Source organism: Triturus cristatus, chromosome 10 (assembly GCF_964204655.1).
Source record: "Triturus cristatus chromosome 10, aTriCri1.1, whole genome shotgun sequence".
In the NCBI taxonomy this organism is placed as follows: Eukaryota; Metazoa; Chordata; class Amphibia; order Caudata; family Salamandridae; genus Triturus; species Triturus cristatus.
In genome coordinates this window covers 462,390,996-462,414,848 of record NC_140593.1, presented here as the reverse complement: position 1 = coordinate 462,414,848, position 23,853 = coordinate 462,390,996, and the positions used below count along the sequence as shown (strand labels likewise).

The 23,853-nt window shown below is 44.3% G+C and overlaps 1 protein-coding gene across 12 annotated transcripts in view; it reads right to left on the bottom strand.

The window, feature by feature from the left end:
* Nucleotides 1-535: 535 nt before the first annotated feature.
* The window catches only part of CREM (cAMP responsive element modulator), an 848,590-nt gene continuing 825,272 nt past the window's right edge, over nt 536-23,853 (bottom strand). For all 12 annotated transcript variants that reach the window (XM_085631873.1, XM_085631875.1, XM_085631878.1 and 9 more), the window contains 2 exons: nt 8,835-8,991; nt 536-1,665 (listed from right to left, as the gene is read on the bottom strand). In XM_085631873.1, coding sequence (XP_085487999.1) covers nt 1,521-1,665; nt 8,835-8,991 — 302 coding nt within the window. In that variant the 3' untranslated portion in view covers nt 536-1,520. The remainder of the gene's footprint in view (nt 1,666-8,834; nt 8,992-23,853) is intronic.

Sequence of the window (23,853 nt, the reverse complement as noted above, 5' to 3'; positions counted from 1 at the left end):
TCATATGTGTTTAGTCCATATGAAACCAATATACGATCTTTTTGTTAGATCAGAGACTTTCCTGATCAAAGAGGAAGAGGAGAAGGGGACATAAGTTAAGATGGAGAGCACAGTAAAAGGCGATAGAGTGTGTTAAAAGAAACTGTCAGAGATGTATATACCTTAAGATCTATTAAGTGCAATGTACACTATCCGACTGCAAGTGCCTTATTTTCATCGCAGATTTTCTCCATGGTCTACATTAGGTTTTAGAGAGGTTTCAAGTTGGAATCATTTCTTTAGAATCCAACTAAATGACTAAATAATGACAGACCACGTTAAAGATACCAACATCCTCAGTACAAAACTACTGGAAAGAAGATGCTACAGCTTCGGGTTTTTTCTCTATGCAAATGCTCCTCGGGGGGCATTAGCTACCCAGAAACTAAACAACAGCTTTGGGGGTTCAATCATTTAAAAAGCTGATTGTAGGTCCAAATCAATACATTTCTCAAATGTGTTACAGCAGGTAATAATATAAATAAAAGACGTCACAAAATGTAACCAACATGGTTCTATTAAAATCTTTGTGCAACTATAGCATTCAATGACAGAAATGCAAGACTAATTTCACAAAGCAATTGATACAAAAATATACAGGGTAAGTTATAAATTCATTTATAAATTAACAGTATGTTTTATATGTATGCCGTAATAAACATACTTTACATATAAATTGTTGCCTGAGATACTCTGAGTGAGTAATTGTGTTTTTGTTAAGAAATGTACAGTATCAGCTCTGATTACCTTTTAAAAGTCCTACAAAACAAAGGCTCACTTATGGCACTGTATCAATAACAAATTCAAAAATGTGATAAGCAAATGTACGGCCATGGACACATTTTTACATGTCATAAATGTTAAACTTTAACGTTATACACATACGTTTACATTTTTTGTTATTTTAAAAGAGTTAATGTTTGAGCTGATCATTAAAAATTACAGTAGAGCAATTCCGGAATGTTACAGGTCAGAAAAACATAAAGAAATGGAAAAAGCAATACAGTAATTTTTACAGGTTATACCTTCAGTGCGTGTTTGGATGTTTCTACTATGTCAAAGCAAATATTAGCTCTAATCTGTTTTAGGAGAGTATATATCTTTTAAAGATTCAAGCTCTTCTATAAGTTTCTTGTTTTGAACTTCTAGTACTGCAACACGACTTTCCAGACATTTGACATACTCTTTCTTCCGACGTCTACACTCTTTTGCAGCTTCCCTACAGAAAGCAGAAGCAGAAAAGGCAAACAAAAATGAAAACAATTGACATGCCATTAAAATATATGATTAAGACCATGTAGAGCTATTCTGTATGTTCATGATTGTGGACAGTTGGAATTAAACTCCTCGTTGCACTGAACACTGAAAATATTATTCTTCCAAGAACAAAACTCCATCTTGAAGTCCACACAGCAATTGCCTCCTCCCATGCCTTACTTAATCAAAGTTCAAAGTTTAAAAAAAAGTCCCTCCAAAGGCATCTATTCTGCTTTACGACAGTAAAGATCTTTAAGTGCCTTTAGTTCCTCAATTAGAGTCTTGTTTTGGTTTTCAAGTACAGCCACCCGGTTTTCAAGACACTTGACGTACTCTTTCTTCTTCTTGCGACATTCCCGAGCAGCTTCCCTGGAAGCAACACAAGGCAAATGACTACCAAAAAAGCGACTTTCATCACAATACGTGTATAGAGAAAATGTGTCCAAAATGCAAATCTTTTACTTGCTAAATGAGACGCATCCTCAACAGATACCTGCCCTAAATATATTACTCTTAAACTTCACCACATCAATTGAAAGACACGTTATAATGGTCAGCTATCAAACATATATGCTGGTCCGCTCTGAACGTATACACCAAGAAAATGCTATACAATTTTATAAACAATAGTGCAAGCTTCTGACGTCCCTAAATATATATTTCAGGTAAATTCTCAAAAGTATGTATGCATACTGTATATCTCAGTGCGTCTACTACACGAAAACTGATTCATATTGTGATCATGGCAAAAACGCTAATTTATTTCTCATCCCGGAGTGTATATTTGATGCACACAAATCAGCAATCTCTAATTCAAGTCAATTATTTACAAAGACCACTTTAAGGAAAATCTACTTAAAGAGAAAAGCGACTACTTGTAAGTCCAAGCACAGATGATTTACTTGTGAATATCAAAATGCAAAATGAAGCAGAAGTAACCCGAACAGGCATGAGAGGAAAGCAATGCTGCAGAGGCAATGGAAAAGCATGCTAACAATCAATAAATTACATCATGCAGGATGATATATTACATGCAGAAAGCAAGAAAGCTGCACCTCCATCTACAACACAGGTATGTTTACATGGCTCATATTCATGAAAGAAAATCAGCATTTAACCAAAAACCTACAGTTACTTGCACACCTAAGTTAAACAAGGGTGCACAAATACATTCATTTTTGAGTGAAAAACTCACATTTTCTTTTTATTTTCAAAACATGAATATACACTTGTAAATTTATATGTTCATATCTAATAATACACTAGTATAGGTTAACGTTAAGCCTGTTAAAACCTGCCTGCTTCAGGAGGTGTGTTGCGGACATTTCAAGGGTGACATAATAAAGGGAAAGACACACAAAAATATGCAAGTTTGTGGTCAATTACAAACTTATTGGAGGGACACCACTGCACTGGAGCTTTAACTCCTGTGAAGAGCATAAGTAAATTTCTATCAACAACCGGGATGAGGGGGGGAACACTGAACAAAATGGTGGAGGTACAGGAAAAAAACTTTTTTCACAGTGAATATTATTTCCTTTAAAAAGACACAAAATTCCACCTGGCTTAACATTAACATTTGCAGAAATGTATATATCTTAAATGTAGACAAGCAAGAATGTTTTTACACATAAGTAACTTGTAATTAATGAAGAATTTTAATTATTAGAAGCTGCATCTGTAACTTCCTATAAGCATCCAAGGACATCACAGTGAATTTTGAAAAGTCTGAATTTATTCCAACAGGCATATATATATATGTGAATAAATATGACTTTTAAAGAACTCATGTCTTACAGGCTGTGTTACCAAAGCATATAATCATTTTTAAAATCTAATAACATTGAATACTTTGACTAGTAAACGATACACACTAAAAACAAGCATTGGCAAAGACAATTGCTCTTGCTTTGCCAATGCCAGATATTTTTAAATTGTGGCAGTATTCGCACAGCCAACAGCGGTGACCAGCAATCTTTCAGAGTGCATAAAACAATATTTTCATACTTTCAAGAAGTCCTTCATGGTGCAACGTTACAATGCAACTAGACGATCACTTTGAAAGCAGGAAAAGATTGTTTTCTATTCTTTCAAGATCAATGATGCGTTGCGACACTCTGGGTTTAGAAAATACTTTTTGAAAAAGGATCGCTTTCCATGTGCTAGGATACATGCCACAGAAAGAAAGAGATTAAGTAGTGTTGCAATTAGAAGAGCTAGTCCTGGGGCCAGTCCCTGAACTGCACCTAGGGGACAAGGGTCAAGATGGGCTAGCAGAAAACATACTGTTACACCATGCTTCAACAGTAATAGACTGAAAAGAGGAAGAAGTAGACACACTGGTGACTGACAACTGATCTGTCGTCAGAATTTTCAAGCGACAGCTCAGCTTCAATTTTCATTCAAATCTTATGCATTTTCTCCCAAACCTAATTTCAAAGCTTTTCAAATAGTTCTTTTGAGGTGGCATTAAGAATCCGAATCAAAAGGGAGTTCAAATCAGTTTTGATTAAATCAGATATGACCATAAAGAACAAATCAGTTGCATTCCGTAGCAATCTTTCTGGTGGATAGATACTCTGTCTAACTGCTGGTTCCTCACCTATTGAATACTCTCCATTGGTCAGACTGGATCCAGAAACTATTCACCAGTACCCCTGAGAGCCAGTAGGTGGCAGTGACATCCAGAGCCACATATAAGCGCCACCCATATGCGCAGACATCAGCTGCTTTCTAGGCTGTTTTTGCCCTCTGATGCAGAGCACATCAGCAAATTAGTATGACCTGTGTGCACATCTCTAGATTAAGATCTTTTTAAAAAGAAGAGAGTACAGTTCAAAGAACTTTGAGGTGGGAGGGTTGGTGAGGAATATCCAGTTAGATTATCCACCAGAAAGATTCACACCGAAACTTAATATAACTTTTTCTTCTGATGGATACTTCTAACCACAGATTTCTCACCTTGAGAATAGATGCCATGAACAAACTCATGCCAAAATGTCCTGCAGGATCTCATGAGCAAAATGCCCCTCTCAATGAACTTGACTGTTGAGGCAGTATTTCTTCATGAAAGTGAGTACCAGCCCACATGGCTGCCTAATAGATGTCCAGGACAAGCACTCTGTGTGCTAGCACAGTGATAGCAGCTTTGGCCCTGGTGAAATGAGCCCCTAAACCCTCTTGAGGCTGTTTTGCGCCAGTGCAGTTTTTTCTTTAAGCAGAGAACAATCCTTCAAGAAAAGGTCCATTTTGCACTGCCTTACCGTTTTTTTGCTCTGGAAAACCCTACACAGAGTTGATTGTACAATAAGTGTTTCCTCAAATGATCGATATAAAAAATCAAAGCTCTATTAGTGCCCAAACGATGGAGTATCTCTCTACTTCCTTAGAGAGATGATGGAGCAAAGATTGCCGGAAGCTTAAAAGATATGAAAAGGAGTGAACGCTTCTGGTAGAAAGGAGGCTTGGCTCCTCAAAACCAACTTATTAGGGAAAAAGTTGGTGTAAGATAGTTTTACACAGAAAGCATAAAGCTCAGTCACACGTTTATCTGATATTACGGCAATGAGAAAGGCGGTCTTCAAGGTCAGAAGTCTCAAGAGACAACTATGCGGCAGTTCAAAATGGGTGCACATCAATAAAGTGAGGACTAATTTCAAGTCCCACTGGACAAACACAAAGGGCTTTGGAGGAAACAAGTGTTGCAAACCTTTCAGAAACCGCTCCACAACTGATAATTTAAATGATGAAGGCTGTTCCAACAACCGCAAGAAAGCCCAAAGTAGCCCTCGGATAATGCACACAGAATTTAGTGGAGGGACACCTTGCCAGGATGACATCAACAACATCAGGGTCAGGTCAAAGGAGGTCAACTTTCACCGCTCAATCTCCAAGGATAGAGATGGAAGGTGTGCAGCCTCAGGTGCAGAACCATGCCCTGCTGCTGCGACAGAAGACCCTTCCGAAGCAGTAGTTTGATCAGAGGTCAGATGCTCATGTCCTGGAGTTTCAGGTACCACACTCTCCTGGACCAAACCGGTGTCAATAAGATAACTCCTTTATAACTTCGGGCTGAAAAGGCAGTGGTGGTAAGGCATACAAGAGTCCTGAACTCCACTCTAGACTGAATGCTTCTCTGAGCAAGAGCTGCTTTGGAAACTCCAGTGTGCAGAAATGCGGACATTGAGTATTCTCAGTGGTGGAGAAAAGATCAAGCTAGGGTTCTCTCCATTAGATGAAAAGGGCCTGTGCACCTCCTGGTATAACTGTCATTTGTGATTTGCTAGGCACCTGAGTTTGTCCACACGGGGTTATAAAGAATTTGCGTGTGTTTCACCACCAGAGAAATCCTTTTAGTTACCCATCCACTTCTAGAGGGACATGGCCCTGCTTGTTTCAGTACCATATGGAGAAGCTGCTGCCCGTGAACACCTGCACCAGCTGTCCTTTGATAGTAGACAGGAATGGTTTCAATGGCAGGCGAATTGCCCCCGATGTGGAATCGAGTTTCTGCTGGAGACCAGAGTCCTCTGGTCTCCACATCTCCAAATGGCCTCCTAAACCCAACAGTGATGCTTTCGTGACCACCATCAGTTCTGGCTGGGCAAGGAGAGGGGCCTATCACTGACCCAATTACAATCCAGTAGGCACCACTGCAGATCTTTTACCATCTCCTCTGAAATCTGGATACAATTTGACAGATTTCCCTGGTGTTACGTCCACTGGAATTGCAGGTAAGTCTGCAGAGCCCGCATGTGCCATCGAACTTGTGACACAACCAGGATGCAGGACGCTAAAAATCACACAAGCTTCAAAGACGTCCACATTGATATCCAGAACAGAGGCTCAAACATCGGGATCATATCCAGAATGACCTGGACTCTCCATTCCAGGGGAAAGCCACAAAACCATACTGTATCCAGAATGGCTCTGATGAATAGGGAGCTTTTATGAAGGAGTTAGGACTGACTTCAGCTCAATGACAGAGAACCCCAACAATGTTAGGAGGTTCTCGGTCACCTGAAGGTGGTTGATTACTATCCATGCCAAGCTCGCCTTTAGCAAGCAGCCTCTCATCGAAGTAGGAGAAGACTGATACCCCGACCTCCGCAGATGTGCTGTGACCACCAACATCACTTTTGCGACAGTCCAAGAGGTGCTGGTGAGCCCAAACTGTAAACTTAAAATGCTCTTGGTCGACTGTAAGTGGCAGGTAGCGTATTTGGGACTGCTGTATAGGGATCTGAAAATAATCGTTCTGCAGTTCCAATGCCACAATCTTATCTCTAGGGTCCAGGGTAGCGTTAGCATATTTAATTTGTACTTCCAAAGGAAGGTGTTGAGAAGGTGGATATCTAAAATAGGATAGAGGCCTCTATCCTTTTTTGGCACAAGTAAATCATAGGTGTAACACCCAGTCCCTACTTCTGAGGCCGGAAACCTCTCTATTGTCCCTTTGGCCAAAAGGGCCAGCACTTCCAGCCATGAGACGGACTGATGTCCCCCTTCAGTACACTGAAGGTGGTAAGAGCGGAGGAGTAGAAATTAATGGAAGACACAGACAATCTGAAGGACCCACATGTCTGTCGATACTGGAAAATTTAGATCCTGTCTCCGACAGGGTGCTCTGTGCCGGCAATGACAAACTAAAGGGGCTTTGCGGTCGTGGACGCTGAAGGGGTGGGGGGACTGAGTTGCACGTTGCCCCTGCTGACCTCGTTGTCTCTGGGAACCGTGGCCTAGGCTACACAAAGGCTGAACAGCCAGGCATACTGGAGGAGGAGTCTGGTGTTGAAGAATATGAAAACCTCTACTGTAGCCACAAAGAGGTCAAAATCGCTGGTGGAACTGCCTTACGAGGGAAGACAGTCCCAAGGAATGCGCTATGGCTCTACTCTCTTTAAAACACTCCAAAGATGAGTCTGCTTTAGTCCCAAAAAATGGGTTAGTTAAAGGACATGTACATTAAAGATGCCTGGACATACCCAGAGAATCCTGCGGATCTCATTCAGGCATGACGACGGAGAGCCACACTGGTCCCCTTGGCACATCCCAAGTAATCAATCGTGTCCAGTCCTGGGAGTATTATACATTTTGCCAAATCGCAACAATCTGGAATATCCTACTTGAGAGATGCATGAATGTTATTCGGATCAGCCGGTATAACTTGGACCACTGTATCCCATAGGGCAGCAGAATGACAGCCAATGTCGTCCTCTGGCTGGTGCAAGTTGTCTCGGCTATCGTAGGGGGCCGCAGCCAATCTTCATTCCGGATTTCCGACTTGGTTTGGTAGCGGGCAGCTGCCTGCTTGGAGGGAGGGGTCCTTTTGCCGGAAGCAACCTTACTTCCGTATATTGATGCACAAACACGATATATATATATATATATATATATATATATATATGCGCTCTTCAAAGCGGCTTGGATACGGGTCGCTCAGCAGCGGGTGCGAGTGTTGGGCCAAGCCAGCGGCCAAGAATCAATTTTAAAGCAAATGACAATCGCACTCAGGAACCTTGCAAATATTTATTCTTAACAGAGTTCCCTTCTGTTACACCGACGCGTTTCAGCCCTGTCGGCCTTGTTCACGCGTCGGTGTAACAGAAGGGAACTCTGTTAAGAATAAATATTTGCAAGGTTCCTGAGTGCGAGTGTCATTTGCTTTAAAATATATATATATATTTTATGTACTCTGGGGTCCCCGCACATAGGCAGGAATATTCAGTGCTTATGCATATTGATGAGGATCCCCTGGAAGAAAACTGGTGACTTACAATATGAACTGATACAGGCAATTTCATTGAGTATAGAATTCCTGCTGCCTTGATGCTAAATGACATGGGCATAAAAAACAAGGTGATGGTGGGAATGCTTGAATTAATCTGAGTCATCGCTCGCAATCGCGCAGCTACATCCCAATCCATAGTTTTTCACCAACCCAGCAATATGCAAATCAGCCTTGACCCTGCTCCAATAGGAACAGTTCACCCAGAACTGTCAGGCCAGATCCCTGAACCGGAACACAAGCAACCCAGGACTGGTTTCACCCTTATTAGGGCTCATCAGCCATGTATAACTTGATTCCAGTGGCACAATGAGAATGGGACTCGTCTGGACACGCCTGTCAGACTTAGAGCATCAAAATCAAGGTGATGGATGGAATGCTTGAATTATTGTCAGCCACTAGCAAATGCTCGGACCACATCCCCATCTATTGTTTTTTGTCCACCATGCCCACTCAGTTTGGACTCAGCCACATACAAATCAATGAAATGCTCAATGACATGGCAGCAATTCTTTTGCCAAATGTAATTCTGCAGCATTGGTGGGAGCGATTTCACCATCTGACATGGCAGATATTTCTAATTATGGTGGGCAAAGTACAACACAGAGTGCAGAGGCGAGCCACCAACCCACCGAAGGGCTGCCAGCCTGCCCGCCAGGAGATATATAAGCCTGCACATCCATAAACAGAGCCTGTAAAGTGGACTTGAACTAACAAATTACAAATGCTTGAGTGATTTAAATATTTGTACCTATTTTTCATAAGTCTTAGTTCTCTTTTGCGTGTAGCCTCTTCCGCTAATTGCTGAGGACTGTGCATTGTTCCTGGTGATGCAGCCATTACAACACCTTGTGGCAATCCACTTGAAGGAGTTCTTATTTGGTACGTTGGCATGTCTCCAGTGGCAGCTGTAAATACAAAATAGATGTTAGTTTTCCATAATATGTATACAAGTAATAATGCATGAAATGGCATTCAGCAAATAACTGATACAGTTAAACATATGTATTGTGAGATTCAAGATCAGCAGTGTAGTATACAGCTCTTTGTGATTTTATTACCATATTTTGTAGAAAGCACCTTAGGTCACTTCCAAACAAAATGCTTTTTTGGTCACCTAAAAAGCTCTGAGGCCAGACTGAAAATAATTGTATGTATTTTATAACGCGCAATAGCTACTGCGAGGAGTGTTCCAGCACGGAGCAAAGAGGGACTTCTGACAGAAGGCCAACAATTACGGGAACAGATGAGTTTTTAATAGTTTCTTAAATGCTAGCGGGTCTTGGGTATTTCGCAGAAAAAAAAAGGAAGGGCGTTCCAAGCCTGGGATGCTTTGACAACAAGAGGGCAGTCCCCTATTTTATAGCGGCCAAAGCGAGGAACCTTCGCCAGCAGAAGGGCCGAAGATCGCCGTTGTCTAGGCGGGACATAAAAGGAAAACCGTTTCTGTAAATAAATAAGCCCAAGATTGTGCAGAGCACAGTGGGCGATCACAAGCGATTTAAATGTGGCCCTCTCCGCCACAGGCAGCCAATGGAGGGCGCGAAGATGAGCACGCACACTATTCCTCCTAGCGATTCCCAATAGCAGCCTAGCGGCCGCGTTCTGCATCACCTGAAGCCTGTTCATAGAGTATCCAGGGATACAGGTATACAGGGCATTGGCATAATCCAACCGAGAAAGGACTAGTGCCCGAATGACCGTCTCTCTGGCAGACTGAGGAAGGAGGGGGAAGAAAACTCCTAAGTGTTTTAAGAAGGCCAAAACAGCTACCTGAAATCTTTTTCAATTGCACAGAAAATGAAAGGTTGTCCTCAAACCACACTCCTAAGTTTTTAGCGGATTGCCCATTGGAAGAAGGGAGTGGAAATCCAGGAGGCCAAATGGTATATGTAAAAAGGACACTGCATTTTTAATAATTTTAATGTTTAAATGCATAGGTCTTGTACAGTGGAGCCACCATGTAGCATTTCTAACATTGTAGTCTATAGTGTACACAGTTAAATATGTAAGAAAGGCACAAAGGGGAAATAATGCAAGAGAGAGTTAAAGGAATTTGGATTGTTATATTAACTCGATCTTGTATTTGAGATTTTAGCGTAGTTTGAAAAGTGACTGACAGTAAGGAAAAGTAAATTACTTGTAGCCCTGGTTCTTCATCAAAGGCTTATCACAAATTGTGATAAGCACTGAGTCGACCCTTTTGTGCAGTATTCTGAAGCACTTTTAATAAGAGGTGAAAATCTGACAAAAGTGTAATTAACTGAATTTGCCACTCTTCTACGAAGAAGTTCTTATGAAATATAGATTGGAATGGAGTCAAACTGCTGATTTACAAAAGAAATTATAATTCCCAATAGAATACATAACAGATCTCAGATCGCCTCACCACCGCCTCCATCTGACGTGCCCACACCACCCTCTTGGGTGACTAAACCTCCCAGACAACTCCAGCCAAAAAAAAGAAAACTGACACGCTCTTCATCCTCGACACACTCAACATAGTACAGCATGTCACACAACTAACACACTCTAACAACCATATTCTCAACATTATTTCTGCAACTTAACCAACAATAAAATGGAAGCCAGCCATATCCCTGAACTGTAGTGACCAATTTGCCATCCCTATCTCCCTGCTCAGATTCCTACCACCAGACCAAGGTCAAATGAAAAAAACAAGATCAATCCATCCGATCCTTCAAAGACTTCTCCTAAAACAATCTAATTCTTGAAATCATCTCTCACCCTACCAACTCAATGTCTGATGCCAACACCCTTCTGAACAACTTCAAGATTTTGGGGGAAATTATGTGAAAACCCATGCCCTAAATAAAACCTGCAAGAACAAGCCAAAGCTTTCAGCATCCTGGTACTCTAAAGATCTTGCTGACAATAAAGGGTCCACCCGTAGACAGGAAACAAAATGAAAGAAAAACCGAACTCCATATGACCTTATGATACGTGTAAAAAATTGGGTTGTTGGATGACTTGTGTGTGAGCCCTGGTCAAGCAGCAACCTCCATTCTTATCAGAGTAAGGCACAAGCTAACCTTAAACTAACCTGTGCTCAACCCTCTAATAGCTTGGCACATAGCAGTCAGGTTTAACTTAAAGGCAATGTGTTAAGTATTTGTGCAACACTTCAAATAGCAATAAAGTGAAAAACAACACACAAAAAAGATCCCACATCAAGTTAGAACTATAGAGTGATTTTTATTGAATAAAAGAAGAGCAAAATGACTATAATCTAATCAGTACAACAGGAGATATGCAATTTTAAAGATTTTAGTGAAAGTAGCGACAAAAAGCACAAAGCATCAACTGTGGATATGGTAGCGAGGGACTGAGACAAAATCACAAGTTCAGGCCAACTACGATGGAGTGTGGGCCGGCTATAGGTACCCAGTTAGGCCCACTGAACAAAGTACCTTAAATCCTGATTTGCGAAGCATTGCGAGGATCCACGTCGAAGAAGCATTGCACAGCTGAGGTGATGCGTCGGTTCCCAGGTGCGGTGAGCTAGCGATGTGCGGTCCTGCGTCATCGCGGAGGATCCAGTCGATGTCGATGAGGGCTTGCGATGGGAAGTCCAGCATCGAGGATGCATCGCAGAGTTGGGGCGATGCATCTGTTCCGAGGGGCTATGAGGCTGCAATGTGTAGCCTGGCATCGTTGACAAGGCTGCAGTTAACGAGGGAAGTGAGGGCCTGCCCTGAGGATCCATTGCGCAGTGGCGGTTCCAAAATCGCTGCGGGGCTACTCTGGTCTTTGCGCTGAGTACAATTCCACGCAGCAGCTGCGATGTGTTGGTTCTGCTGGACCTACAGACGCTAACAGAGCACCTTAGGCCCACTTCCAAAGGTCCAAGACTAGGGTGGCAGCTCTCGGAAAGGTAGACTCACAGATAGCAGAGGCCAGGTGCTGGTGTCAAGGTTGTGGGAGCCTTCAAGTCGAGGTTCAAGTTAGGAGGCCAGCCAAGTATCCCTTGGAATCATTCTGGTGACCCTGGGTTTAACAGAGGCAGGCCCAGTCCTACTGACACAGGGAAGAGGGCAGCACACCAGTCCTTCAGAGCAGCAGAGTGGCATTCGTTTCAGCAGCATAGCAGTCCGTCTTGCTGGAAGAGGATCCACAGGTCCACAAGTGTATTGGAGAGTTGGTGTCTGAGGTCCAGTATTTATACCTAGTTGTGCCTTTGAAGTGGGGAGAAGCTTCTAGAGGCATGCCTTTTAAGTGCCCAGGTGCCCTGCCCTTCCTCCAGACTAACTACAGCCCTTTGTTTAGAGGCAGGACACAGCCTATTCAAGTGTAAGTGGGGCTGGGCCCAGCTCCTCAGTCCCATCCTGCCAGTGATGTCCCATCAAGCCACACCTAAGATCCCGATTGATGGCGATCAAGACACACCTACGATCCCTACTGAGTGGCTGTCTAGGAGGAATACACAAAACACAACTGTCAGCTACACCCAGTCGTGTGACTAAGAGATGTGCTGCAGGCGCCAAATGGCTAAGGCAGTAAAATGCCAACTTTCTAACAGTGGCATATTCAAAATTGTAGTTTAAATTACAGATTCACTATAAGTTAGGATTTTCCATTAATGATCCAAAGACACCAAACATGAACTGATGCCTGCTTCCATTTGAAAGTTAAATTTTATTAAATGTAACAAGGTAACTCCAAAGCTATCCTATGGGAGAGGTATACATACACCTTGTAATAATGAAAAACTAATTTAAGAGTTTTTCACTATCAAGACATGTAAAACTAATACATGTCCAACTTTTTAAATACATTGCACTCTGCCCTATGGGCTGTCCAGGGCTACTCTAGAGGTGACTTGTATGTATTAAAAAGGAAGGTTGGAGCATGGCGAAAGGAGAATTTTGCCACGTCTAAATGGCAGTTTAAAAACTGCACACAAAGGCTACAATGGCAGACCTGAGATGTGTTTAGAGTGCTACTTATGTGGTGGCACAAGCAATGCTGTAGGTCTACTAGTAGCATTTAATTTACAGGCCTTGGGCACAGGTATTGCCACTCTACAAGGGACTTACAGGTAAATTAAATATGCCAATTGGGTATAAGCCAATTCTACCATGTTTTGAAGGGAGAGCATAGGCAGTTTAGCACTAGTTAGCACTGGTAAATCATGCAAAGTCCTTAAGTCAGCAAAAACTATATCAGCAAAACAGGTCTGAGGGCAAAATGTTAGGGGGAAACCCATGCCAAGGATGCCAGGTCTAACAGTACAATTTAAATTCCCACCTGTCTCTCCGCTGACAGTAAGCAAAATGGAAGAAAAACAGAACTCTGAATGTATTCACGGTACGGAAGTCGCTCCATGCAGCATGCAGACAGTTCCACCAACAGAGACCGAACCTTTTTCAAGACAATCAAGCACTACATCAATTCCCTGCCAGACCCACATACTCCTCACTCCGCACAAAAGTGCAATGCCATCAACCTTCTCTTCAGTGAATAAATACAGAAGATCAAACAGCATATCCACAACACCAAGTCTACTTCTTCTCTTACGACCATCCCTTCCCATAGAATCCTGCAATGGTCAGCCTTCAAAGCCCTTCTGCAGATCTCACAGACATACTCAACTCCCCCCAAACCACTTCAAATGAATATGAGGTCTTCCATCCTCCTTCATCAAAGCTCTATTTAGGGACACACTCTCTCATCCCTACTCAACACTCTCAATGTTTCCCTCACTCAAGGCATCTTCTTAGAAACTTTCAAGACAGGCCAGAGTCTCCTACTCATAAAGACTCTGATATCCTCCCAATAGCCGGCCCATCACTCACCTACCATTCATAGGTAAGACAATATCAGTGATAACTATTGCCTGCACAACAGATTGAACAAGGGAGGAAAGAAAGTTTACACTGAAATAGAAGGAAAGTTGGGTCAAGAACACTTACTCAATAAGTTACAGGGAATGAGAGACTGAGTAATTATTAGAGGATGAGTCCAAATAGGAGTTTTCTTTTTAAATCAGAAAATAGGTGTGTGTGTGTATGAATAAGTGTGGAAAATAGCAGATGAAAGAGAAAGTAGAAAAAGAGAAGTGAAAAGGGTAGCAAATTAAGGTCTTCACAGTGTCGATGAAAGACTTGGTTGCTTTTGCAGGACAGCTCCAGGAGCATGCTCCCGCCTCCACAACTAATGGAATAGGGCAAAATGGTGCAGGGTGTGGTAGCATCAAACTTCCCACACAACGTGGGAAAAACAGCAACGTGTAGGCTACTGAGACTAAGCTAATTGGAAGCTTTAGAAAGCAGCTGTTCCAGACTGATCCTAAGCTCCCAGAAGATCTGGATCTCTGATGTGAATTAACAATGGAAATAAGTTTTCCCCCAATGAACAACCACTTTGAATAAATGACAGTTGAGTGTATTAAGTTGATACCCTACTTAGTATAGCATTCGTGTGGTGTGCTCGGGCATAAGAGTTAGAGTGATGTCCCTGACCTGTGTGAGGACTGCAGATCGTACTAGCCCCTAATGGGCAGGCGAGAATGTATATGTTATAATTTCCACCTCTCTCTCCAACAAGAGTTTACTGTTTTTACTTTGAAAAAAAAAGTATATTATTGCATGTTGTATGCTTATAAACGTACCAATATCCAGCAAAATTATGTTAGGCCATTTTGGAAAAGGCAATAAAAAATATCTTTAAAAAAAGTGTAGGTCACCAAGGTTGTGTTTTTTTGGGGTAGAGCAGGCAAGCTACCCCATATCCCATAGCATCTTAAAGCACATTCTTTACAGACACTCATCTTTTTTCCTTCTGGTGGCACTGTTACCTTGAAAAAGAGTTCTCAAATACTCAGAACTGGCTCTTCAAGTGCAGTCTGTGTTCTTTAGTTGTGGGTGGTCCCACAATTCATTTTCCAGGCCCACACGCAATATCAAATGCTAACTGGTCAGAAGGCATTGTCAGAGAAAGGCAAAAGTTTCCTCAGTCAGAAGACCTTCTTTCACTTCAAGCACTAGGGTGAAGGTCAACAAGTAAAAAGAGGCTTCACTAGCAAGATGTCTATCCTAAACATCCTATATACAATTAGGCCCATCCTAATAATATTACCAGCCTTCCCAGTCTTGCAGCAAAGTAGTACATTTGTGTCTGCATGCTTTGTACTCCTTGTACTTAAAATGGTACATTCTGCGCCAGCTGTGCAGGGTTCTTCTTCCAAAGAGCACACCTAGCCTGTCCATTTCAGCATTCCGAGCTATGAAGGAAATCTGCTGCCCACGTGCATGCTTATAATGGCTGCACTGAGTCTCCTAGACCTCTGAATGAGGAGCGGTGCCATTGATTCTATTCAGTGACAGATGCTGCATTTAGCTGGCCTCAGGGGATATCGCCCAGTCATCTAAGGCAATATTTGGCCAGTCCATTTGACTTGTAACTAGAAAGCAGTAGGTGTGAAGAAAGCGCACACATATGTCTGTATGCCACTGAAAGGAATATCATCTGAGCCTAGGAAGAATAGGAATTTAAATCCACCACTGTTTTTTCCGCTCAGGTTTTGGTTATTTTGGTTATTATTGTATTTTCTAATCACAGTAAAAATGAAATGCCACATTACATGCAATATAGCAGAGAATATTTTTACATGCTGCAACAGAGGCTGCCAGCTCAACATGCTATCTAAAATCATGTTATGTTTCATAGAAAGATCAGGCAAATATAGCCTTCACTCCTACATCCAATGCGTGTACTCTGTCTAACTGCGCTGGGATGCTACACAAAGAGGGCTGACTTAAAAGACTGGTAGTTATGTCAAATTTAGAAGGAAAACACAGTGGCTTGACATTGTGAGCAGGATGCAGCCACTGCACAGGTCAAAATACCAACTGTGAAGAGCAAAAAAATTAGGCAAACATCGGCAAAGGTGTTCATTAACTCACAGCCATTTACATACGAGGAAAAATGTGTAAGCAATGTTGGACACTCTAGGATATATTACATTCTGAATAAATGTCAGTAAGTGTCACAATCACACATAAACCTGATTTTTGCAGAAAAATATTTATGCAGTATTTTTTTGCAGAATTGTATTGTTCTTCACAAAAGTCTAAACCTGCTGGAAGAGATGAATCGTGTTTAAAGGAATTCCATATAAAAGATAAAGATGATGGGAAGAGAATGGAACCCAGAGAAGAGGGGCATACATAACGTTCGCAGACTTACAGGCAGAATATGACTTAGGTAAAGGGGAGTGGCTCAAATACCTACAACTGGGTCATGCAGTGAGGAAATGCATGAGAGAGGGTGACGGGTTGGAAGTCTCATCACCTCTGGAAGACAGGGTCTTGACAGAGCACATACAAGTCAAAACGGTTTCCCTCTTTTATAAGTAAAACGTATAAATAACGCCCCCGAGCCACTTTGGCACCATATGGGCGGCCTGGGAACAAGATGTGGGTGCACTGGAGGATGAAGAATGGATCGAGGTGCTCCAGGGCCCAAGGGAGGTGGCAATAAGGTCCCGCTTTAGACTTATACAGCTGAAAGTGCTACATAGAGTGAATTACCCTAGGTCGGTCTTACACCATATGGGGAGATGCACACATGCTCTCTGTCACAGGGGATGTGGTGCAGAAGGTTCCTTTTACCATTTTATAAGGGAATGTCCGATCCTGCAAGTATACTGGCAGTCGATCACCACCACTATGGCAACGGTGGTCGGAACCGAGGTCCCTCTGGAGCCTGAGTGGTTCTTGCTTGCAACCTCCAGGAATGAGGACTGGCCAAGGCATACAAAACGTTGGCTTTCTTTTTGGCAGCGGTGGTAGCAAAAAGGAATTTAGCAAGGAAATGGGGGGTGATTACTGTCCCGGCTCTGGAGGAGTGGGCATTAGACTTAGACTGGTGTTGTCAAGTGGAATGTGTGATTTACAAAAGCAGGAGGTGTCCCCAAAAGTTGGCGAAAATATGGGGGGCCTGGCAGGCTTACCGAGGACTGTAATATTGATAAAGTGAACTAACAGACAGTTGTCTCCCAGATTTAATGTACTGTAAAAGGACAAGATTGCAGAATTGTAAAACAAAATGTTGCACAGATATACTTTCTCAATGTCTATCTCATTATCATATAATAAAAAGTTTTTTTTTTTTTTTTTAAAGAGAATGGAACCCTGGGGTCATTTTCCATCTTGCCTCGATCCTCATACACCTCTGATAGCCTCTTTTGAAAAGGATGTCCAAAGCAAATATCAGACTCATTCTCAACATTTGTTTGTTTGTTTTTCTGGCTGCTGGAAGCATTTTTCACAGTTATGTTGAACAAGGTTTTTTTTTCTCACGGGTAACTTAACATCCACATTTCAAGCTATCCAGATTGCACAAATTCTCTTTGACTCTTCCTTCCAATACCATAACCTAGCTTCACTACTTGACAAGGATGGTGACATTGGTCAAAAGGAAATTTGGGACAAACCCAGATGTGAACCCTTTTTAGGTTTCGCCCGCACATCTCTTGCGCAGTGCTTGAGAAATCTATTGTCATAATATAAACTTGAAAGGGACTTACATCCTGCCTCCTTTCTTTCCTGGCTTCTCATTGGTTCCTGTGCGAGCCCCTTACCTTTCCTGCATTTCTATTGGCTGTAGCATATTTTCCTGCATTTACCAATGCTTGTCCCTCGTCTGCTTTTCGTATCAGTTGCCCGCCGCCGAAATACTGTTAACATCCACTTTGGTGGAACTATATTTTCATAAAGTTTGCCTTTTACTCTTGCAGTATATTTATGTAACAATTTATGACCAAGAGAGATTAAGAGATTTGCATAGAATCACAGGATGTTACGCGGCGCCACAGAGATTCAAACCGGAATCCCCAGCTTTCAAGTCAGCAGCTCTGCCCGCTGCACAACCTCCTCTCCACTCCTGTGTTATCTGCCAGGTAGTTCTTTCCTTATGCCGGACGATGATTGATGAAACAGCTATTTATTCATTACATAGGGGAAACTGATGCATTAACAATGCTTGTTCCCATTGTGTCCTCCATAGACCTGGCTTTTTTTTCTACTCGACCAGCCCTACGAAGTTTACTTTCTGTCCTACTCCAAGGATTTTGAACCTTTTCTACAAAGACTGCCGCTTTTGTTCATAGAAATTGGTTTTTAGTTCCTTTAGTCTCTTGGGAGGTGGCCTCAGCCAGCATGCCTACCCATGCCTCCCGTAAATCAGCATTTAAAAGAATTGAGCCTTCCAAATTTGCAATGGCTTTGACTGCTTGTAGGCCTGCAATTCCACAGGATTTGGAGGGAAGCCTTCTGGCTTTCACCAACTGGGTTTCGTCCACCATGACTACCGTTGCTATACCTACTTCGGCTAGGCGCACCAGGGAGACTGCTTCTAAACCATGGTATACCGCTGAGCTGACCTCATTAAAACAAGATTGTCCAAAACTGGAACGCTCTTGGTGTCTCAGCGAGGACTGCCCGGTGGCAAAGGGCATTCTTAGACGGAGACAAAAAGTTTATTACGCTGCCATTTCCCAAGCTAAGAAGCACTATTATGCCGTCCGTATTGATTAGGCATGAAACAACTCAAAGGAAATTTTTGCAATTGTACAGATCTTTATGTCACCCATAGCACAATCATGTTCTCTCCCGGCCCCAGATGCCTGGTGCAATACGCTGTCTGATTTTTTTATGGACAAAATCCATGTGATCCAAGCAAGCTTTATATCGTGCTCACCTGATCCTCTGTGGTCCACCTCTGCTCCCACCTCCCTTAGGCATTCTCTGGGTGCTTTTTCACCTGTAGATTTGCCTAGTACCCTTAACATTTTGAAGGGATTGAAATCCGGTTCGCCCACCGACCCCTGCCCTGCCAGACTAATTGCTGCAGTAGCGGAGGTTATTAATCCTGAGGTGAATAACATCATAAATTACTCTCTTCGTGAAGCTCGAGTCCCAGACGGCTGGAAGCAGGCTAAAATTCTTCCATTGTTAAAAAAGCCTGCCCTCAATCCTTTGATTCCTGGGAACTACAGGCCCATTTCTCTTTTGCCTTGCCTCGCCAAAGTCTGTGAGAAGGTGGTGAATAGACAGTTGACTGAGTTTGTGGAGAGGGCTGACATTCTGCATCCAGCACAGTCGGGCTTTCAGTCCTCTTACAGCACCGAATTGGCTTTGGTGGAAGTATCTGAGGCTATTCGAGAGTGCCATGATGCCGGCGGGAGAGTAGCCTTAGTGCTGCTCGCCCTTTCGGCTGCATTTGCCACGGTTCCCCACTCACTGCTGCTTGACCGACTTTTGGAGATAGGTGATTCGGGGTCGGCCTGGGGCTGGATTAGGTCCTTCCTGGAGGGACGGATGCAACAAGTCTGGCTACCACCGGCAGCGTCTGCCCTTCTGCCGGTTACTACTGGGGTCCCACAGGGGTCGTCCCTTAGCCCCCTTTTGTTCAATATCTATGTTACTCCTCTAGTCGTGTTGGCTGAGGCTTTGGGGGCTAAGGTGATCGCTTATGCTGACGACACCCAGTTACTTTTCACCTGGAAAAAGGAAGAGGATTCCGTGGCCTCCGTTCAATTTTGCCTGTCTTCGGTGTTTAAGTGGCTTGCGGGTGCCCAATTGAAATGTAATGAAGACAAGTCGGAGATCTTCTTGTATGGCAATTTTCCCCCTGGTTCCAGAGATTTGATCTGGCCGTCTGAGTTCCCGCCACCATCTTCTAGCAGTAGTACCACGAAGAATTTGGGAGTTTGGTTTGAGGATAATTTATCTTTTGCCACCCAAGTCAAGAGACTTTCAGGGTGCTGCTTTAGTCTCCTCAAAATCTTAAGAAGATTTCTTCCATTTCTCCCACGGCCGGCGAAAGAGACAGTTGTCCGCACACTCATTCTTTCCTGCATCTACCTCCTGACCTCCCGAGGCGTCTCCGGGAGCAACGCTCTTTTTAAGTGACTATTTGTTGACTTTTAATCGTCTTATCGGCATTTGCACTTTCAGCGCTTCTGACACAGCGCTCTTGGATCCCCTCTGGCTGCCTCCTTTCCGCACGCGACCCAGACCGCCTCCACTCACCGCCCCCTCCTCACCTGGCTCTCGGAGTGGGACGGGCGGGTCCACCATCTTGGGCGGGTCTGGGCGCCGCGCTGCAGTTCTCTGGCTCCTCCACCCCCTGCCACGCCTCTCTTACCCTCTTCCCTCATGTGTCCCTATAATATGGCCACCTATTTCCGGCAGCGGACGAGCGCAGCGGGCGCGACGAAGGCGCGCCGAAGTTGCGCCTAAGTTAAGCCCGTCTGCGCCCGTCCGCGACGGGCGGGGACCAGGGGCCACACACCCTGCTTCTGTTGCGGCTTATACGTCTGCTCAACTCACTGCCCTCTCTGTTCCATCCCTTGTCCCTCTTTCTATTTTGCACCACCTTGATTCACTTGGCATACTTGCCACCCCCCCTTCTCACCCTGCACTTATCTCTCACTGTCCCCTTCCCTGTTCCTCTGATTTCTCTCCTGCTCCCTGTCGTTCTTCTGTTCCTACTCTAGCTTCTGCCTATCTACTTAATACCCGTTCCGCAGTCAAGCATCAGACGGAACTTTTCAATCTTTTGACCTCGTATTCCCCTGATTTTCTGTTCTTGACCGAAACTTGGTTCTCTTCTGACTCCCTTCCTGATCTTTTGGCTATTCTTCCCGACTCCTACTATGCCCTCCGAGCTGACCGTCCAGTCGGTAAGGTTGGGGGCGGTGTGGCGATGATTATTCGGTCTCTCAAATTTCAACTTCTTACCCACCCCCCCATACCTAACGTGGACTACTTGGTGGCCCGCTCTCTTAATTTTTCTGCCCCTCTTACTGTTGTTCTTGTGTACCGCCCCCCTCAATCCATGCCTTCTTTTGTAGCTTCCATCCAGGACCTCTTGGCCACCCTGGTGGTCAATAATTCATCTGTCCTTTTGCTCGGCGATTTTAATTTCTGGCCGGGCGACCCTAGGGAAGACTCTTCCTCTAAAGATTTTTCTGCCACCCTTCTGTGTTTGAATTTTACACCTTATGTTACAACCCCTACCCACGTTCAGGGTCACATTTTGGACCAAATTTGGTCTACATGCCGTCATCTCATCTCCCTCTATATCTCCCTGTGTCTGGTCGGACCATTCCATTATCTCTTTTTCTATTCATTTGGGCTCGGTTGATAAACCCCCCCTTCCGAAAAACCTGTTAGCCCGCAATTGGAATCAGACAGATCTCGACTCCCTCTCGCTCACCTTGGCCTCCTCCGCCCCGGACCTCAATGATCTTTCTCTTGAATCCCAGGCTGATGCTGTTTGTATCTGGCTTTCTTCCTCCTGTGACCTAGTTGCCCCGCTTAGAAAGATCAAAGCGGTCCGCCCCTATGACGCGCACAAATGGTTCTCTCCAGAGCTGAAAGCGCTAAAACACGATCTTAGGCGGTCGGAACGCCACTGGAGACGGAACTATAGTTCCTCCTTGCGTGTCAAATACAAATCACTCCTTACGGATTACAAAAAAGCGATCTTAGTGGCTAAAACCTCATACTTCACTGAGAGAGTCACTCTTGCCGCTAACAAATCCCGTGAAATTTTTTCTCTGGTCCACAATCTTGCCTCCTCTGATCGCTCTACCCCCAGCCTTGTCCCCTCTCAGTCTCTCTGTTCCTCACTTAATGATTTCTTTATTGACAACATTTTGAAGATTAAAGCCAACATTCCTTCTGTGTCTCATTCCAGTTTTTCTTGTTTCCCTTCTCCTCCCTCTCCTTCTTTTGCCCTTTTCCCCCCCATCTCCCTTGAATTATTCTTCAAACTCTTGGTCAAGGTCAAGTCTGGCTCTCCCGCGGACTGCGCGCCGGCTCGCATTCTTAAAACTCTTTTCACCAACTGTCCTGCCCCTCCTCTTGCTCTACTTAATTCTTCTCTGGCCCTCGGCTCTGTTCCCTCTTCTTTTAAATCTGCTATAGTCCTTCCTATCTTAAAAAAAACAGGTCTTGATCCTTCTCTTCTTTCTAACTTTCGACCTATTTCCCTTCTTCCTTCCTTCCTCGAAGCCCATGTTACCTCCTGCCTCTCCACCTATGTCGAGGAGAATGGCCTTTTGGCATCCCACCAAGCGGGCTTCCGCCCGGGCCACTCCACGGAGGCGGTGGTCCTCGCGGTCCTGGATGAACTTAAGGGGAAAGCTGACTCTAATCTCCCCCAAGCCCTGGTCCTCCTCGATTTGTCCGCTGCATTTGACACGGTTGACCATTCCATTCTTCTCGACCGTGTCAGATCAGCTGGCATCCGGGGCGCGGCCTTTTCTTGGCTCGCGTCCTTCCTTTGCGAGAGGTCTCAGGCGGTTCATCTTCTTGGCTTCTCTGCCCCTCCCCGTCCGGTCACTTGTGGTGTCCCCCAGGGTTCCTCCCTTTCCCCTCTTCTCTTTAATCTTGATATCCAACCCCTTGTCACCTCCCTTCTTGAGCTGGGGGTTTCTGTGTATAACTACGCTGATGACCTTCAGCTCGTTTTTGATCGGTCTTCTTCCCCTGATTCCCTTTCTAAGTTCTGCTCCACTTTAGTTTTTATTTCTGAGTGGATGAGTGCCAACCACTTGAAGCTCAATCCGGACAAGACGGAACTTGTCCTCACTGGTGGCCCCTCCAATCCCTGGTCTCCGGTACACTGGCCCCTTTCCTTTGGTCCCCCCCCCCTCTGCCTGTCCCTTCTGTCCGCACCCTTGGTATTAAAGTCAGTCATGACTTATCCATGCACACCCAGATTAGTTCTGTTGTGTCTTTCTGTTTCCTGTCCCTCCGTCTTATCCGGAAGATATCGCGGTTCTTCTCCACCGACGCACTTAAAACCATAGTCTTGGCCCTTGTCATCTCTCGCCTCGACTATGGAAATGGCCTGTATGCGGGCATACCCGCTTTTGAATCCCGCAGACTTCAGGCCATCCAAAACCAAGCGGCCCGTCTCATCCTCTCTCTCCCCAAATCTTCTCACATCACACCTGTACTTAAGTCCCTTCACTGGCTTCCTGTCCGTTTCAGATCTCTCTTTAAATTGGCTTGTTTAGCCTTCCAGGCTCATTCCCGTTCCGCTCCTCATTTTATCACCTCTCTTATCTCTTCTCATGCCCCCAGTCGCACTCTTCGTTCTTCTTCTTTGTCTCTTTTGCACACTCCCCCGTTTTCGCAAATCCAGAACGGGGGGCACACGGTTTTCAGTCCTGGCCCCTCAGCTCTGGAATAGTCTCCCACTCGCTCGATTCCCATTTACTCTCATTTTCGTAAGGCCCTCAAAACTTTTCTTTTCCTTCAGGCGTTTTCCTCCTAGCCCCTTGGGATGCTTTCTGTGAGTTCTGATCAGGACCTCAGCGCCAGGAAGCCGCTTGGCCGCAGTGCGCTTTATCAAATATTTTTTTCATTTCATTTCCTTCCTTCTTTCCCGCCTGGATTATGCTAATGCTCTTTATGTGGGGATTCCAGCATACTCCCTTAATAAACTCCAGGTGGTGCAAAATGCGGCAGCTCGCCTCCTGTTAAAGATCCCCTTTAAAAAGCAGTGTGCAAGGTCATTTTCGCTCTCTTCACTGGCTTCCCATGGCGGCCCGGGTGAAATTCAAATCTATTACCATCACCCATCGTGCTCTGCATGGTCATGGACCAGCTTATCTGCGGAAGCGTTTCTCTTTTTACGTCCCAGGGAGACAGCTCCGCTCTTCTTCTGGCAAAAGTGCCCCACTTCTTCCGGCACAGGCTTGGTGGCTGTTCCCCCGCCGTTATGGCGGC